Below are 19614 nucleotides of genomic sequence, written 5' to 3' on the forward strand. Positions count from 1 at the left end.
TAGCATCTCTAATTGTTACTGGTAGGGCATTCCAGAGTACTGGAGCCCGAATAGAAAACGCTCTATATCTTTTTTTGGGCTCTGGGAATCACTAATAAGCCGGAGTTCTTAGAATGCAGATTTCTGGCCGAGACATATGGTACAATACTATCAGCAAGATAGGATGGAGCTAGACCCTGTCATTGAAGCCAACCTATACAACTATGTTTGCGGAGCTAGTGGTGCGATTAGCCTGTCGTACGTGTTTACTAGGCCTGTTGCGAGTTAACTCCCTAAGATTAGCTTCAATATCAGGTGCTCTGGCCCCGGGAATACACTTAATTATGGCTGGTTTTCCCAGCTGTATGTTTCGGGGGATGGAGTCCTTCATGGCTAAGGTGTGGTACCCGGTAGACGGGGGTGTAGGACTAGCTAAAGGGCTAAATCTATTATGCGTCTCAACCGGTTCACTGTTGCTTTTTAGGCCGTTTAGGGCTAGTCAGCTCGCTACAGCTAACGCTAGCAGATGTGTCCGCAGCGTCTAAAGTTACGAAATTACTCTGCTATAGTTGGTGGACACGGTCTTCTAGTAGGGCCAACCTATCCATGAGAACGGTGCACGAAGAGCAGGGAGCCATACCCACGTTGTGTCTTTCACCGAGTCGAGTTCTTGCTGTCTTGGGAGAAGTGGTCGCAACGTGTGGGGGCAGATTCCTTCAGACCCTTGCTGCCTTTGCCGCGCTAAGCTTCGTTAGCTTAGCAGCCAGCTAGCTGAGAGAGGGGCGGTGAGACAGAGAGCGGGTGGTTTGCAAGTTAGATAAGACTACTAAGTATGTTTGGAAAGGAATAAAGAAAGCTGTAAAACAATTAGAAGCACACAGATAGAAAGATAATACTTAGCTTTTTTCGCAACGAGCAGTCACTCACGTCAAACAGGAAACTGGAAACCCAATATGATGTCATATTGAACACACCCCACCGCCATTGGCAATCTGGGGGAAACCCTGGGCTATGTACCCACTGTGCTGTTTGGTGCCCCTAGTGTCTTATTGGATACAATTCCTCTCATTAGAAAGTAACACAGAAGATCCATGCTTCCACTCCATTGTTGTTGTTTAATAGGGGAATGCTACACAAGGGGGTGTAGCCCAACTAATGACTGAATTGTAAATTTTATCTTTTGTTATTAGCCCTCAATGGATTTGCAAGAGTCATGGGATTCGAAGATTCCGGTCATTTGACAGCAGAAAGTGGAATCCAGGACAAGGTCCAAACTATCGAATCCTTGGACTCAGTGGAGACAAAAGTCAAAACATCCATGCACAAAACTCGAGGTAAAGGGAAAAAAAACCAGAACTCAATTCCAGCTGATTCGGGGCCTCAAAGAAAATCCTTGAGGCAGAAGCAGAAAAAAGATCTGCAACCTGAGAAGAGTTTACTAAAAAAGAAGAGGGAAAGTGTTGAGAAGGTTGCCGAGTGGCTCATGAAGGTCCCCGCTGAGGGAAGTCTTGAGTTGGAGAAATCCGCTGAAAACGGCAATAATTTAGACAACTCAGGCAGCTCCACTTCCACACTGGACGTCAACGTGTTCAACAACAACAACAACAACAACGAGGAGAATCTAAAGGAGTTGCCTGCCAAAGCCCTCGAGGAGCAGGTATTTGGGGCCACCTACAAGCGAGAAAGAAGAACCAGACCTGCTGTTTCTCTTCCGGGGAATGTCTTCACTAAACCAATGCCATCCGAAACTGTGAAATCAGCGGGAAAGCGACACAAGAAGACCAGCCTGACTCCTACTGATTTTATAAAAAGCTCTGAGGAGAAACCGGAAAAATATCTGCAAGAAGAGCCACAATCGGTCACAAATGACATCTGCATGGACTTATTAGAAGAAGCAGAAAAGCTTGACAAACTTGAAAGTGACAAAACTAACTGCAAAGCTCCCAGTCATGTGTTGCAAAACCGCCAACCTGAACAGAACCTGGCAAAAAGGTTGCGCAGCACTGGGCAGGCGGTGGACGCTGATTTGCAGGCCAAAGCTGAAATGGCAAGTTCCACTCCGAAAAAGGCAGACAAGAGGAAAAATAACTCTGGGAAAAGAGCTCCAAAACCACTGGTTCTGGTCTCTGGGGTTCAAAACGAAGAGAGCCTCTCGAAAAGTAAGGTGCCGTCCGAGGCGGTTCAGGTTCATATCGAGAACTACCCGAGCAGCGAGGACCAGGAAGTACCCGTCGCAATGAACACTAGGAGAGGCAGAAAACTTTCTCTTTGTTCCCAGAAGAGAGGTCGCAAGAAAGACACTTCTCGCCTTGTTCTGCAAACACCTGAAAAAGGATTGTCAGATCCTGCGGATGGAAACGCTTGCAAAAGTAATGGATGTATTTTTGAGGAAGACATCGGAGCAATAGAAAACATTGAGATTAATGAAACGGCGTCTTCTCGGAGGCCGCAGCATCTCGTTGAGGAAGTTTCTGAGGCCAGTGTGGATCATGACCCTCTTGTGTTCCCAAGTTCAATCAATCCGACTGAAGATTCAGCTCTCCATCAAAACCATAGTGCCCCTGAAGAGAAAGGGGAAGACAACAGCGAGGTGGACACGGAGCAACTTCTAAAGAGTTTTAAGGCCACCAAAAGGAAGTCATTCCATTTTGGGGCTCTAAATGGAAAGAGGAGCTGCAGCATGTATGACAACGTCATTGATCTCACTAGTCCGACTTGTAGCGACTTCATTCCGCCAACCGAATCTCAACCGACTTCAGGAAATAAAGACACCAAAATATCAAATGAAGAATGCTTTCCTGTGCTCCTCAGTAGTAGTGTCAGCAGTGCCCTCAGTCCCAACAAAGTAGCAAAATGTGGAACGGAAAGTTCCTATGTTTCTGTCGTCCCTCAAGTAGTAGATTCAGGAATCTGCTTTAACGCTGTAGAGCGGGAGGAGATTCCAGAGAGTCTGCTTGAGTCATCAGCGAGGGACGACTGCAGGACTTTGGCCTCTGAAAACCATTCAGTAGAATTGTCCCAACATCTCCTAAATGTTGAGTCTTCTTTGACTCCGGACGGTCTCCTTGGACCGCTCCACGGATCCCAGCCTGGTGTGAGTCAAGAGCTCAGCGGGCAGTTGTCCATGCATTGTAACCCCAGGAAGAGCAGAAGGAGGCGGACTCAGAGGCTCCAGTCCTCATCGGAGTGTGAATCAGTGAGCGCATCCAATGAAGAGTTACAGACTTTGACGCAAATCTTTGAAAAGTCTGCGCCTCCCGCTCAGGGCGACTGCATCCAGGATGTCGCTGACACTGGCGGCTGTGAAGGTGATTGTGTCGCAGAACGTCCTCCCACGTGTCCGAGTCCCGACTGCGTCAGCGCTAGCCAAGGGTCCGTCGACTTGTTCGACTCGCCAGATAAATGTAAGCGTATAATTATTTATCTTGCCATGTAATAAGAATGACTAAGAGAATGTTATTTTTATTCCATGCAGGTGACGTACAAGGGAATGGAACAAGCTTGTCTGCCGAATCTTCACAACTCACAAGCGAGGTTCTTGTCACCCAGGTAAATTTGAGTGTCTTTATAAATAATCTTTGTTATTTTCTAGATAGTTTTCTTTTTAAATGTTTTTTTTATTTTTTTATTATTTTTCACCTATTAAACATATTTTTTAATTTAATACAATTATTGTATTTTTATTTATTTAAAACATTTTTTTCCTATATTTTAAAAATATTTTCTATATTTTTCATCTTCCGTGTATTATACACATTTTGAGATTGTTCCTAATTATCTTTTGGTTACTGTAGGTACTGTATATTTTATCTGTTGTCTACATACTGTATACCAGGGGTGCTCACACTTTTTCTGCAGGCGAGCTACTTTTCAATTGATCAAGTCGTGGGGATCTACCTCATTCATATATATAATTTATATGTACTTATTTATGAAATATATGTTTTTGTTAACAAGTTAAAGGTGTTTAATGATAATGCAAGCATGTTTAACACATATAGTTAATATTGTTAATACATTAAAGGTGTTTAATGATAATACAAGTATGTTTAATACATATAGTTAATATTGTTAACAAGTTAAAGGTGTTTAAAGATAATGCAAGCATGTTCAACACATATAGTTAATATTGTTAACAAGTTAAAGGTGGTTAAAAATAATACAAGCATGTTTAACACAAATAGTTAATATTGTTAACAACTTAAAGGTGGTTAAAGATAAAACAAGCATGTTTAACACATATAGTTAATATTGTTAACAAGTTAAAGGTGGTTAAAGATAATACAAGCATGTTTAACACATATAGTTAATATTGTTAACAACTTAAAGGTGGTTAAAGATAAAACAAGCATGTTTAACACATATAGTTAATATTGTTAACAAGTTAAAGGTGTTTAAAGATAATACAAGCATGTTTTACACATAGTTAATATTGTTAATAAGTTAAAGGTGTTTAAAGATAATACAAGCATGTTTAACACATAAAGATTCCTTTCTTTCATGAAGACAAGAATATAAGTTGGTGTATTACCTGATTCTGATGACTTGCATTGATTGGAATCAGACAGTGGTGATGATAACGTCCGCATTTTCGAATGGAGGAGAAAAAAAGTCCTCCTTTCTGTCCAATACCACATGAAAGTGGTTGGTTTTTGGCATCTTATTTGTCCAGCTTCCGTACTCCTTTGTATACACTTTACAAGAAATACATTGTCGGCAAACTCCGTAGCTTGCTAGCTTGTGCACGCCAGCTTTCTGAGACTCTTATTTTGGAAGCGCAGGCAGGATGAAGCAGAGCTTTTACTGTGCAACTGTGCAGTCGGTCTTTGGAGTTTTGACGACAGGTACGGCGCCAGAGTCTGTTGAAATAAAGTGTGTCTCGCCTTCCAGTTGGTAATTTTAATGAGCTGGCAGCAGCCAGCGTCATCTCAGAAGACCCTCGGGTGCCGTGAATGTCAATCAAGTGACGAAAGTGACGTCATAGTGAAGATTTATGATCGCTCATTTTTAGGGCTATTTTTTTAATGCCTGGCTGGTGATCGACTGACACACCCTCCGAGATCGACCGGTAGATCGCGATCGACGTAATGAGCACCCCTGCTGTATACTATAGAGCTCGAAAGTGTGACGTGGAAACGCAATGCATCATGGGTGTTACTGCATCGGAATAACATCTTTACATTGGGTTGAATGCAGAACTCTGCCCTAATGTTGTTGAGTTTCTTTAAGAAGTTTCAAAATTGTCGTGAACGTGCAGCATCAGTAACTACCACACTGGTTGTCGTGATAAAAAAAGATTTGGTGATATTTGTCTCATTTCCAGCATAGAATCAAAGCCAAGGAAGTTGGGTCAGTGAGCTATTAAAGAGACAATGATTAGCCTGGATAGCAGCTGTTGTGGTCCATGTGCACGTTCCATGTGCTGTTGTCTCGTCGAGAAGGGACGCGTAACATAAAGGACGGACACTATGGACTGGTTAGTTCTTGAAGAGTAGTTTATTTAACAGAAGAATTGCTGCTACAAATTATATAGTTGCCAACAATACCGCGAGTCCCTACTTTTGTAAAGAAACCATTGCATACAAATGACAGATAATTCAAAACAAGTTTTCTTTTATTTAATCAAAAACTGCTTTAGTGATCGTTCTAAATAAATGGGTCATACTTGTATAGCCTTCTACCTTTTCTACCTTCAAGGTACTCAAAGCGCTCATTGTGCTTCTTTCTCGTCATACATACCTTGTGTATGATTCCACCATAGTAAGGTGATTTTTAGCCCGTAATTTTTTTTGTTGCGTCTTTTTTGCCTTGTAAACTAGTGAAACACCTGTTGAGTGGAACGTTTACACATGCAATGACCCTTTCTGCCCTACAGAGGGTAGCATCCTGTCAGCTCCTGGATGACAGATGACTTTGCTGAGTAAAAAAAAAATAGTCCTCCCCAGCATCTTTTCTGAATTGCTTTTTATTTACATTCAACGAATGGCTGTTGAGCAGATGAAGCTTTTTGTTCTTCCTCATCCATCATTGTGCACTCTTACTTTATCTGTCCACTTTATTTGACGCCTCAGTGGTTTTAGCACCGTATCTTGACTGCACAAATTTGTGCAATCATTTCAAATGTTTGTGCAAACCAGGGAGCAATTTTTGATTGTGGTTGTGATTCAGTGATGCTTGCACACGGTGGCCGATATGATGCGATTTAATTCCAAGGCGGCCTGTGTTGCGACAATGCCCAAACAATGGTTTCTCCTATGGAAGTAGAATTGTCGCACATCAACTTATAAATATCAATATGATATTAATACTTATGCATATATTAATAAATATACAAATACAAATATGATATACAAATAAATAAATCATTTGTATAAATAAACCCGTATTTGTAAATATATTTTTGAGATTTAAAAATATATACAAATAAAATTTATAAATATAAAAATGGGACATACAAATAAATCAAGAATTTGTATAAATGTGTATTTGTAAATATATTTTTGACATTTGAATATAAATATGCTTGATTTTGTATTTGTATTTGTATTGAATTTGCATATGTGGATCTCTTTTTTGCTTTTGTGTCGATGAGACATTCCTCCCACAAACCAGATGCACAAATAAATGTGACTTACACACTCCTGTGAACAACCAACAGGGGGCACTGCAGCCTGATAAGAGATCAGTATTTACATCGGTACAAGGTCATTAAATGGCATTGATACAATAAAATAAGCAGCGAGCAAGGTCTTTCAGATTAACTGGATAAATTAGCATGAGCTAATGCAATGCTAATGTTAGCTTGCTTAGGCCCGTTGTACATTCTCTCTGTAAAGACGTGGATTGTTTATGTGCAGAGAACTCCAGGCATTTTGCATATAAGGCATATAATGCTCTGTGACCCAGACCGCTCTGGCTGCAGTGCCCTCTGCTGGTTGTTCAGGGGAGTGTGTAGGTCACATTTATTTGTGCATCTGGTTTATGGTAGAAATGTCTCATTGACACAAAAGCAAAAAAGCAATCCACATTTGCAAATTCAATACAAAATCAAGCCTATTTATATTCAAATCTCGAAAATATATTTACAAATACGCGTTTCCATCCATCCATTTTCTACCGCTTATCCCTTTTGGGGTCGCGGGGGGCGCTGGAGCCTATCTCAGCTACAATCGGAAGGTGGTGTACACCCTGGACAAGTCGCCACCTCATCGCAGGGCCAACACAGATAGACAGACAACATTCACACTCACATTCACACACTAGGGCCAATTTAGTGTTGCCAATCAACCTATCCCCAGGTGCATGTCTTTGTAGGTGGGAGGAAGCCGGAGTACCCGGAGGGAACCCACGCAGTCACGGGGAGAACATGCAAACTCCACACAGAAAGATCCCGAGCCCGGGATTGAACCCAGGACTACTCAGGACCTTCGTATTGTGAGGCAGACGCACTAACCCCTCTACCACCGTGATGCCCCGAATACGCGTTTATTTATACAAATTAATTATTTATTCACTTTTGTATTTTTATTAATATATGCATATGTATTAATATATTGATATATATAGTAAGTTGATGTGAGACAATTCTATTTCCATATTCTCCGTCATTCGTAACCTGACAAGTTGAGCTTTCGCCTCTGCTGATTGACTGTTGTTATTGTGTGTGAATGAACTGAAAGTTGGCTTGCATCTTTTCACCTCCTTGGTCACATCAATTGTATATCTCCATTGTTTTCCTGCCCACCTTGTTTCCAGCAAAAACTTGAGATGAAGAAGGAACTGGTGAGGCTGGAGAAGTTGATGGCGCTGGTGTCCGAGGTTCTACAGGAGAAGGAGGCCAACCCAGCTGCCCCCACATGTAAGCAGTCTGAGCTCTCTAATAATCAGTCCATGTCTTGTATTAATTGTATATACAGCGTATTTATGTATGTATACATTGTCATAAGGCCCAGATATGCCTGTTATTCCATGTGACCAGGAGGCAAACCAAGATCCAGACAGGTTGGTAACAGTTTTTATAAAATATAACAAAAAACATGATAATAATAATCTCAAAACTGTTTTTCTATTTAATTGGGATACATTACCTTTAGTCTACTAAAAAGTTTTTATTCTAAAATAAAAATTTATTGTCGTAAAAAAAACACAACTTTTTCCCATAATGCTTGAAAAACACTTAGAAGGTAAAAATTTGGATTTTTCTCATAATATACCAGTAACTGTGCTTGAAAATGTGCGAACATTCCTGCAATGTTCTGATTTCTCAAAATACTGCTTGTAAAGTTCTGACTTAAGTTAAATACTTTTTTTTTTGTTTTCGCAATACTTTGACTTTATTCTTAGAAAAGTACACTATAAACGTATACTGTTTATAGTAACAGTATTTTGCAATATTGTGAGTTTTAACTCTTGTAAAATTACAACTTTCCTGTATCACACAAAAACTTAAAATCCATAAAATAATGCATTATTTCCATAATAACAATGCACTTCTTATATCAACTTTCATGTAAGAACAACTTATTCTCCTTTTACTCTGATTTTAGTCTCATACAAAAAATGTTTTCGTTTTTTTGATAGTACTGAAACTTTTTCATGTGCAATTTTGACTTTATTCTCATAAAATGATGACTTTTTTAAAGCAATTCCCCGACTTCACTTTTGGAAAATTATTATTTTATTTCCCTAAAGTTTGTGGAAATATTAAGAATGATTTTGTGATATTATGATTTTTACTCGTTTTATTTACTTAAATTATGTAAAATTATTCCTGTTTTCTTATAACATTAAGATTTATCTCGTAATAAAACAACTTTTTTAAAAGTTACAACATTTTGTAGGAACACTCCGACCGTAGTATCATAAAACATTGTGTTCATCCAATCTTATTTTGTCCTTACTTTTTCAATCAATCAATCAAAATTAACTTATATAGTAGCCCTTAACCACAAGTGTCTCAAAGGGCTTGATAAACTCATGACATCCCCTGATCCAAACCCATGTCTGGACAAGTAAAAAATCAAAAGACTCCAGCTGGTAAAAATGTAGAAATCTTGAGAATGGATAACAAATGTAGGGAACCCGCTTCCAGGGTGATCGCTGCAATGGATGTTGAGTAGGAGTAATAATGAATTGTTAGATTAATAGATAATGTGGGAGTCCAGTCCATCGGGAAGCCAACAGATAGTCATAGGGGATCTTCTTTCGGGCTTAGCTAGTTCAGCGCCACGTCGACGTCCACGTCCACAGCTGTGTATGGAAGATGTGACCTACAAATTGGGTTACAGCTAGCACGTCATTCTCATTGATACCTCTGCAGAAATTATTTGTGGCCACGGCGGACAGAGCAGAAAAGCGGCAAATCAGCTAATTTGAAAGTTTTAAAAATACTCCTTCGTGTAAAACTACAACTTTATTACCGTAAAATGTGAACCTTTTTTCACACCACTTTGACTTTGTTCCTGTCAAAATTATGTATGTTTATTCCCCTAAAACAGGTGTTAAACCTGCCCGCCATATCATGTAATGAGACTGGAAATAATAAAGCACTTTCTGGCTAAATGCAGGGTTCGTACGGGTGCTTAAAAACCTTGAAAATGCTTGGATTTTAATGTTGTGTTTTCAAGGTTTGAAAAATGCTTGAATTTTCGGTGAAGTGCTTGTAAATGCTTGGAAATGTTCATCATATTTCTCGGCAGTCAGACTCAATAGGCTAATTATAAAATGTGTGTGTGTGTGTGTTTGTATGTATATACAGTATATATAAGTATATATATATATATATATATATATACACACATATTGTATGTACATGTATCATATACAGGTATGTATATAATATATTAATATAATATGTATAGTTTATACATCTGTGTATACATATTTTTACTTTACATGCTTTCGGCCCTTGGCCAAAATTTTTTAGCCCAATGCGGCCCCCGAGTCAAAAAGTTTGGACACATTCGTTCTACACTATCTGATCACGCACCAAGATTTTACAAGCATTTTTTTATTTGGTTAGCAAACATAACATTTTAAATATCACTTGTCACGTTGACTTTTGATTTAGAACTAAGTTCTCCATCAATCTGTTTGTAATAAATATAATAATTAAAAACAGTTGCCTATGCAATTTGTGTAATGGGGCCATTATACATTTATAATCTTACATATTCATTGTTATAAGCATCCTCCTGAGGGCAGCCATAATTGCAATGTGGCTCTCAATAAAAAGGAGTTTGACACCCCTGCCTTAAAGTTTATTTTATTATTTATATATATATATATACTATATAATGCAATTTATACTGTATTGCACAAAAACTGTGGTTCTGTTCAATAATTACTTTCTAATGATACAGAAACATTTAAACAATTTTTCCCCATTGATTTCAGTGTTATGACTTACCGGTAATTTTCAAAAAAGCATAAATTATTGTTATAAAACACTAGGATATTTTTTGGTCAGCTTTACTCATATTATCTTGACATTATTATTGTACAGTAAATGTGACTATTGAAGCAAATCATTGCCTTTAGTTCTCAAAGTATCAAGATGGATTTGTTTTTTTCTTTCAGGGAAACTCTTGCAGAAGGTGCACAAGATGGAGAGCGTGTCACCCGACCCAACGTGTCCGAGCATGACGGCCCTGCAGAGATGCGTAAGGCCACACTTTTCTCTCGCTTAGTTTAGACATTTTTCAAAGCTGTACTTAAATCCTGGGTCGTCTCCCTTCAGTTGTGCAAGAAGACAAAGAGAACAAAACACCCGAGAGAGACTGCAGTAAGGCTAAAATGGTGATGGTGTCGTCTGGATTGGCGCCCGCCGAGCAGGTGCCAGTTCATTAAATGAGACAGCAATTAGCGCGCCACTTTAGTCGCCATTGCACCAATCAAATCTTGTCGTTTCGCAGATGACGGTGAAAAGGTTTGCCAAGAGGGTTGGCGCTCGCGTGGTCTCCCAGGTGACTGCAGAGGTGACTCATATTGTAATGTGCACAGGTATGTATGTATGTATGTGTGTGTGTGGCCTCACCGGCCAAAACATTTGATACAAAATACTTTGAATTAAAACAACAAATTGTCTCACTAGACAATAGCAATTTAAATGACTTCCTACACTTGAAGCTTTCTAGTAACAGTACAAATTCCTTTGTTACGTTGTTTGGTGCCACTTCTAAAGCAAACCTGTAGAGATAAGCCTCCTACCTCGTTCGTTTGCGCGTGGCTAATTACTCTCGCCGAGAGATTATTTTTAATTTCAGCGCTCGCCGTATCCAAAGCGCCACATTAACGGCAGCTGTTTCCCCGGCAACGGAAAAGCGGAAGCGCTGAGCCTCTCACCTCTTTTGTGGGGTTTAAGGTCAAGAAGGAACAGAAGACAACCAGAATTAAACACTTGGATGCAAATCAGCAGATAATTGGCTATTGTCAACCATAATGCTAAGCCTGTTAGTGTAGAGAGCTACATTTGCACACAGTGTTCATCTTGGGACAATTACTTACACCAGTGAAAATTGAGACTATGATAGCAACAATTACCTGGCATCTATTTGCATCCTTTTGTCAAAAACAAGACAGCTATCAACATTACTAGAAAAGTATTAAGCTGAAGTGTTTTGTTTAAATCTCTGTTATAGATTTTCATTGTATTTGTGAAATATAAATACTCGGGTGCATATAGGTTCTCATTTTCTCAAAATAATGAATTTAAATATGTAAATGTTTTGAAAAGTAATTAAACAATATAATAAAATGAAACCGTTTTCATTCTATTTATAAATGTGATTAAAATAAATGAATATGATTTTTGAAATGTGTATTGTTTTAATTTTCTGTATTCATATATAAAAATTAGGACTGTCAAAATCATCAAGTTACTATTGTGATTAATTACAAAACATCGAATTATGTGCACACTTGGATTAATCATGCAATTTATTTTACTCGTACAAGCTCCTTTACCATAACCGCTACACGGTCAGTAATCAGATCAATCCACCAACAGTACAAAAATGAGTGAGGACACTCCGACTGGTGTGATTGCTAGCAAATTTCACTCCAAAATTGATAAAACTGTTACCAAGTTTTGTGCAAATAAATGACATGCATTCAAGTAGAACGTTTAAAAACGTTCCTGGATGACATTCTGTCAATAAAATTTAATTTGTGTACAAATATTGGGGTCTTTTTTGTTAGCTAATTTGAGTTATGCAAGCGATTAATCATGATTCATCAAAATTCCAAATTATGATTACCGTATTTTTCGGAGTATAAGTCGCACCGGCCGAAAATGCATAACAAAGAAGGAAAAAAACATATATAAGTCGCACTGGAGTATAAGTCGCATTTTTGGGGGGAAATTTATTTGAAAAAACCCAACAAAATTTAATTTGTGTACAAATATTGGGGTCTTTTTTGTTAGCTAATTTGAGTTATGCAAGCAATTAATCATGATTCATCAAAATTCCAAATTATGATTACCGTATTTTTCGGAGTATAAGTCGCACCGGCCGAAAATGCACCCCTGGCCAAACTATGGAAAAAAACTGCGACTTATAGTCCGAAAAATACGGTAGTCTGATTTTTTTTTTTTTATAATTTGACAGCCCCAGTAAAAATATATGCAACATACTTATAATTATAAGAATGAATTCACCAAACTAACCATTTTACCAAATATAATCATTTGTATACAGTAGGTTTTCATTGTATTGTTTAAAAAAAGTCAAACCAAAGCAATACATACAAATTAAGAATTAATGTAATACAATATAGATAGATAGATAGATAATTTGAGTAAGTGTTCATGATTCATATTGTTTATAAAAGTTTAAAATATGGTAAATACATTATATACAACTATAAAAAGTAATCAAATAAAACAAGTAATTTGTATATGTTTGCTCATCTTTATTGTTATTTTTCTAAATACATGTATTTAATCACATAGTATGATGCTAATAATCTGTAAGTGTTCAGTGAATTGCTTATAAACAAAAAACTATGAAATTAAGAAACACAATTTATATCATATAATAATGATAAATAAATATATTTCTCTCAACCAGACGAACAACTGGTGTGCGAGCGGACTCTCAAGTACTTCCTTGGAATTGCCGGCAGAAAGTGGGTTGTAAGCTTCCAATGTAAGCATTTAAAACATTTTTTTTAATGCTTTACTCTATTATTGTTAGGATTTATGTGATATCAGGCCTAAGCACTGACAGTTACGAGATATGTCACATAACCTAGTAATTGTCTCCTTGCCCTAACTTTTGTCATTTCTCTGCAGGGATTTCAGAGTGCTTCAAGCAAAAGAAACTCTTGGACGAGGTACGTTTGCCCCGTGTTTAGTTCTGCCCCGTCTTTCTTGTTACAACTAGGCTGTCTCCATGTTAAATTAAGGCGGCGTGACGAAGATCTCCATGCCATTTTCCTGTGCTACACTTCATTAATTATTTGACATTCATTTGCTTGTACATCTGATTTGTGGTGTTGTAATAAATCATGCGCATCAGTATGCTCAATGAAAAGACCAAAAAGTATTTTTCCCAAAGGTTTGTCTTGTTTAATGTCAATAATAGATCGAACATTTTCTTTGGAGGGAGAATCGGGCATTAACGTTCACCTTGGTGCGTTTTCCTGCAGAGTAAGTTTGAAGTCAGAGGCGACGTGGTAAACGGGACGCACCACTTGGGTCCTACAAGAGCGCGCACCACCGACGATGACAATGTGAGTCATGCTTTTGTACGCATTATTCATTAATATTAAGGTCACACTGAAAGTAAGTGAGTAGCTTGGATAATACATCTCATAATACATTTGTTCCCAATTATTATCTGTCCTGACCCTCATATGAGGATATCATTTTTTCACGCGCCACCCCCCTGGATTGAAATACTATTGAAAACTTAATTATTTCATTATTCATTCATTTATTTGTACGTGTCAAGATAGGTGTTTATGAGCACTTCTCCGAATAAAGAGCCTGATCTACTTCTGAGTATTCTACAGGTAAAAGCCAGTAAATTAGAATATTTTGAAAAACTTGATTTATTTCAGTACCGGTAATTGCATTCAAAAGGTGTAACTTGTACATTATATTTATTCATTGCACACAGACTGATGCATTCAAATGTTTATTTCATTTAATTTTGATGATTTGAAGTGGCAACAAATGAAAATCCAAAATTCCGTGTGTCACAAAATTTGAATATTACTTAAGGCTAATACAAAAAAGGGATTTTTAGAAATGTTGGCCAACTGAAAAGTATGAAAATGAAAAATATGAGCATGTACAATACTCAATACTTGGTTGGAGCTCCTTTTGCCTCAATTACTGCGTTAATGCGGCGTGGCATGGAGTCGATGAGTTTCTGGCACTGCTCAGGTGTTATGAGAGCCCAGGTTGCTCTGATAGTGGCCTTCAACTCTTCTGCGTTTTTGGGTCTGGCATTCTGCGTCTTCCTTTTCACAATACCCCACAGATTTTCTATGGGGCTAAGGTCAGGGGAGTTGGCGGGCCAATTTAGAACAGAAATACCATGGTCCCTAAACCAGGCACGGGTAGATTTTGCGCTGTGTGCAGGCGCCAAGTCCTGTTGGAACTTGAAATCTCCATCTCCATAGAGCAGGTCAGCAGCAGGAAGCATGAAGTGCTCTAAAACTTGCTGGTAGACGGCTGCGTTGACCCTGGATCTCAGGAAACAGAGTGGACCGACACCAGCAGATGACATGGCACCCCAAACCATCACTGATGGTGGAAACTTTACACTAGACTTCAGGCAACGTGGATCCTGTGCCTCTCCTGTCTTCCTCCAGACTCTGGGACCTCGATTTCCAAAGGAAATGCAAAATTTGCTTTCGTCAGAAAACATGACTTTGGACCACTCAGCAGCAGTCCAGCTGGTGTCGGTCCACTCTGTTTCCTGAGATCCAGGGTCAACGCAGCCGTCTACCAGCAAGTTTTAGAGCACTTCATGCTTCCTGCTGCTGACCTGCTCTATGGAGATGGAGATTTCAAGTTCCAACAGGACTTGGCGCCTGCACACAGCGCAAAATCTACCCGTGCCTGGTTTACGGACCATGGTATTTCTGTTCTAAATTGGCCCGCCAACTCCCCTGACCTTAGCCCCATAGAAAATCTGTGGGATATTGTGAAAAGGAAGATGCAGAATGCCAGACCCAAAAACGCAGAAGAGTTGAAGGCCACTATCAGAGCAACCTGGGCTCTCATAACACCTGAGCAGTGCCAGAAACTCATCGACTCCATGCCACGCCGCATTAACGCAGTAATTGAGGCAAAAGGAGCTCCAACCAAGTATTGAGTATTGTACATGCTCATATTTTTCATTTTCATACTTTTCAGTTGGCCAACATTTCTAAAAATCCCTTTTTTGTATTAGCCTTAAGTAATATTCTAATTTTGTGACACACAGAATTTTGGATTTTCATTTGTTGCCACTTCAAATCATCAAAATTAAATGAAATAAACATTTGAATGCATCAGTCTGTGTGCAATGAATAAATATAATGTACAAGTTAAACCTTTTGAATGCAATTACTGAAATAAATCAAGTTTTTCAAAATATTCTAATTTACTGGCTTTTACCTGTATATCCTGGTAATTACCTACAGTATTTATGGTAAACCCAGTGGCAGCATGTTGATTAATTCAAGCACTGCTGCCACCTAGCTAAATTCTTGTGTATCGTTCAAGTATGAATAAAGACACTATAACTAGAAGTCTCTCTGCCTCTCATGGCCCCCTCTTACGCTTCACAGCGACCGCCCACTATTTGAAAGGTATTGTCACGTTATACTGATAAAGTAATGACTTTTTTCATAACGAGTATTCTTAAAAAGCGATTACTCTATTTTTATCCATTCAAATTGTATTTATTTGAAATTACAACTTTCTCTTCAATTCATCGTTCTTTAGTCATACTTCAACTTCATTCTCGAGAAATGTTGACGGTCTTTTCCAGGCATATGAAATTTCTGCGAAAATGCAGAAATCCACCTTTTTAAACTTTCATTTTCACGTCAAAATATCACTTCTGTGTTTTTTTATGGAATTTCAATAGAAATGGGATCTAAACATTTGTTGCCCCAGTCGCAGGGACTTGCTGTTCCTCTTGCCTGAACTAAAGAGTTGCAGGACGAGGGAGACGATCAAGCGCACCAAAACAAGCTCGCTAGTTAGCGAACCATCTTGCTAGCTTACTTGCTGTCGTCTCCATTCGCTCTCTGAGCCATAACGTTGACGGCTGTCCACATTGATGCTAATCATATTTGGATGATTACAAGCCGAACACAGTTCCGAACCATTTGTAGTTCTAGAGTATTTATTAGTAGCAAGCGAGAAGGTATATTTTTGATGTAACAGATTGTAAACAGAGGTCACAACACGGGAAGAATATTACCAGAGGCAGCGTGGTTACAGGATAGAGTTGCCAAATGGGAAACGTTTTCTGAGTTATTTGCATGCATGTTAAAGAATTTTACATTACATTTTCAAAGATGATAATGTTAGTAAATTGTCTACTGAAATTTCTGTGATACATTACATGGGACATGTCAAAAAGAGAGCCAAAATATGTTTGTAGATAAGAGTAAATATAAAGGTAAAATATAGTGTAGAAATGCACCCAGTTGCAGGAAATGTAGTTTTGATTTTCAACACTTTCTTTCGAGGTTTGCGTAGCAGCACAGAGTGCTGTTAGACATTTTCCTCTTTTTTTCCTCAATTTTCCTATTTTTTTTCCTCAAAGGGTGCTCACATCCCTGCTTTTTGTAAAGTACTCCTTTTTTTATGACAATACATTTTTTCGGGGGTTTTCTCTCGCAATGTTACATTTTTATTTCCACAAAAATCTGAATATTTACAGTAAACTCCAACTTTGTTTTTGTAGGTTTTTTTTGCTGTACTGCGACTGTGTTTTTATAGATTTTATTTTTTATTTTTTTGATAAAAACACAAATTTAGATCTAATGCCATGTATACGTCTTTGTTTATCATAATAAAATAAAATTCTTCTCACAAAGTTACAAATTAATTCGAGTGAAATTACAACTACCGTATTTTCCGCACCATAAGGCGCCCTGGGTTAAAAGCCGCGCCTTCAATGAACGGCATATTTCAAAACTTTGTCCACCTATAAGCCGCCCGGTGTTGTAAGCCGCATCTAACTGCGCTAAAGGAATGTCAAAAAAACAGTCAGATAGGTCAGTCAAACTTTAATAATATATTAAAAACCAGCGTTCTAACAACTCTGTTCACTCCCAAAATGTACGCAAATGTGCAATCACAAACATACGTATATCAACATGGACAGAGCTGCGTGAAAAAAGCCACCCGGCCTCTTCGCGTAAACTTAAACTTACCTTAACCACTCGCTCATCTTTTCTTCATCCATCCCTTCGAGTTAGCTTTTATGATGACGCCGGCTGGAAAGGTCTCTTTTGGCAAGGTCTTCCTTTTGAATATCACCATGGGTGGAAGTTTCATTAGCATGGCAAGCTAGAACCACAGTGAAGGATGACTTCTCATTCCCTGTGGTGCGAATATTCACCGTACGTGCTCCCGTTCCACAGTGCGGTTCACAGGAATATCAGTTGCTGTGAAATACGGTAGTAATCCGTGTGCGGATGGAGAGATTGCGTCTTTTCATGAACCGGATCCTTGTCGCTTTGTAGGAGCCATTTTGTGGTCTTTACAGATGTAAACACACAAAGGAAATGAAACGTACGGTGATATCCGCGCGCTTTTTCTTCTACGCGGGCGGGTGGTTGCTTACAGTAGAAGAAGAAGCGCTTCCTGTTCTATGGGGGCGGGTGCTTACCTTGGCGGTTGCTTGCGTAGAAGAAGAAGCGCTTCCTGTTCTACCGGGAAAAAAGATGGCGGCTGTTTACCGAAGTTGCGAGACCGAAACTTTATGAAAATGAATCTTAATATTTATCCATATATAAAGCGCACCGGGTTAAAAGCCGCACTGTCAGCTTTTGAGTAAATTTGTGGTTTTTAGGTGCGGCTAATAGTGCGGAAAATACGGTATTTGTTTTTCTGAGAAGTAAGACATTTATTCACGTATTGTACAATTTTGACTTTTTTTTAATAAAATCTGTTTTCATATATTGTGGACTATTTTCTGACGTACATCAATTTTAATCTAATTAAATTTCGGACTTTTATCTAGTAGTTATGTCTTTTTTTCCTTGTATGTTAGGGCTGCACGATTTTCAGAATTATTATTTTTTTATTTAGATTTTTCTCTCAAATTGCGATTCAATTTCTGATTTTTATATTTTATACATAAAACTGCAAAAATAATGAGTGAAGGAAGACATGTTACTTTTAGACTGTCAAACATTGTCTCAAGGTGCCACACATTAGAATATGCAATAATTTACTTTCGAAAATATTTGGCTTTATGCAGAAAGACTCAGAGCTTTTGTCTACATTATGCTCTTATACTAAAGAAATAGTCGATAAAAATTATACAGTGTTTATAATGTAATCATAATATTAATAAGGCAAGTAACCATTTAAAAATATATATACATTTGTATTTCTCATTACTGTAGAGTTGTTTACAATTGTACTGTAATTGGGAGCTAATAACTTTGTTATCCTAAAAAAATAAACAAACACAAAATAAAATGCACTCATTTTTGTAAGCTAAAGTTTAATCTAATATATATATGTATGGATATAATGTATATATTGAACATCTTAAAGTGCATTTTATTCCCAGTTGGAAAAACAATGTTACGTTAGGTTACGTTTATTTCGAACATGTATAAAGTTTCAATACGATACATCAGATATAATACACATTATTATTTTATTTATTTTTTCTTTACATGTCCGAAAAGGAGTAGGAAGAAACAAAGCTTATTCAATCTTACCCTTTTCTTCACAGTATTTACTAACACATATATTCACTTCCTGCTCTCAATTTGTCGACAATTTACATCAATGAATTCTAAACACAACAGATCTCTTCATAAATAGTTAGTCAGTTATGATTCACCCAATGAAGACATTTATCATAGTTGTTCTTCTTCGTACTTTGTAAACACTTGTAGTTTGAACATCTACTTAAACTGGATCATATTAGTACATTGTTTGACTTCTTCGGTTAATCCATTCCATAATTGAATTCCACATACATGCTAAACATTTTAAGTGTTGTACGGGCATACAAATATTTAAAGTTATATTTTCCTCTAAGGTTATATTTCTCTTGTTTTGTTGAGAAGAATTGTTGTACATTCTTGGGTAGCAGGTTTTGGTTTGCTTGGTGCATTTGCAAACAGCTAGAATTATGTACAAAGTCATTGGATTTCTATATTTTGTATTCAATAAAAAAAATGGGTTTGTATATTCTCTATATCCAACATTATATATTATTCTAATTGATTTGTTCTGTAACACAATTAGTGACTGAAGAGTAGTTGTGTAATTATTTCCCCATATTTCTGCACAATAACTGAGATATCCATCCATCCATCCATTTTCTACCGCTTGTCCCTTTTGGGGTCGCGGGGGTGATATATATATATATATATATATATATATATATATATATACATATACACCGGTGTGTGTGTGTGTGTGTGTGTGTGTAT

At 37.8% G+C, this 19614-nt stretch overlaps 1 protein-coding gene across 2 annotated transcripts in view; it reads left to right on the plus strand.

Moving 5' to 3' along the window:
* The window catches only part of LOC133610429 (uncharacterized), a 45842-nt gene that overhangs the window by 11608 nt on the left and 14620 nt on the right, over nt 1-19614 (plus strand). For both annotated transcript variants that reach the window (XM_061966680.2, XM_061966682.2), the window contains exons 8-17: nt 1170-3383; nt 3455-3528; nt 7735-7837; nt 7926-7980; nt 10558-10640; nt 10718-10812; nt 10893-10980; nt 13050-13127; nt 13274-13314; nt 13630-13713. In XM_061966680.2, coding sequence (XP_061822664.2) covers nt 1170-3383; nt 3455-3528; nt 7735-7837; nt 7926-7980; nt 10558-10640; nt 10718-10812; nt 10893-10980; nt 13050-13127; nt 13274-13314; nt 13630-13713 — 2915 coding nt within the window. The remainder of the gene's footprint in view (nt 1-1169; nt 3384-3454; nt 3529-7734; nt 7838-7925; nt 7981-10557; nt 10641-10717; nt 10813-10892; nt 10981-13049; nt 13128-13273; nt 13315-13629; nt 13714-19614) is intronic.

This window comes from Nerophis lumbriciformis, linkage group LG11 (assembly GCF_033978685.3).
Source record: "Nerophis lumbriciformis linkage group LG11, RoL_Nlum_v2.1, whole genome shotgun sequence".
In the NCBI taxonomy this organism is placed as follows: domain Eukaryota; kingdom Metazoa; phylum Chordata; class Actinopteri; order Syngnathiformes; family Syngnathidae; genus Nerophis; species Nerophis lumbriciformis.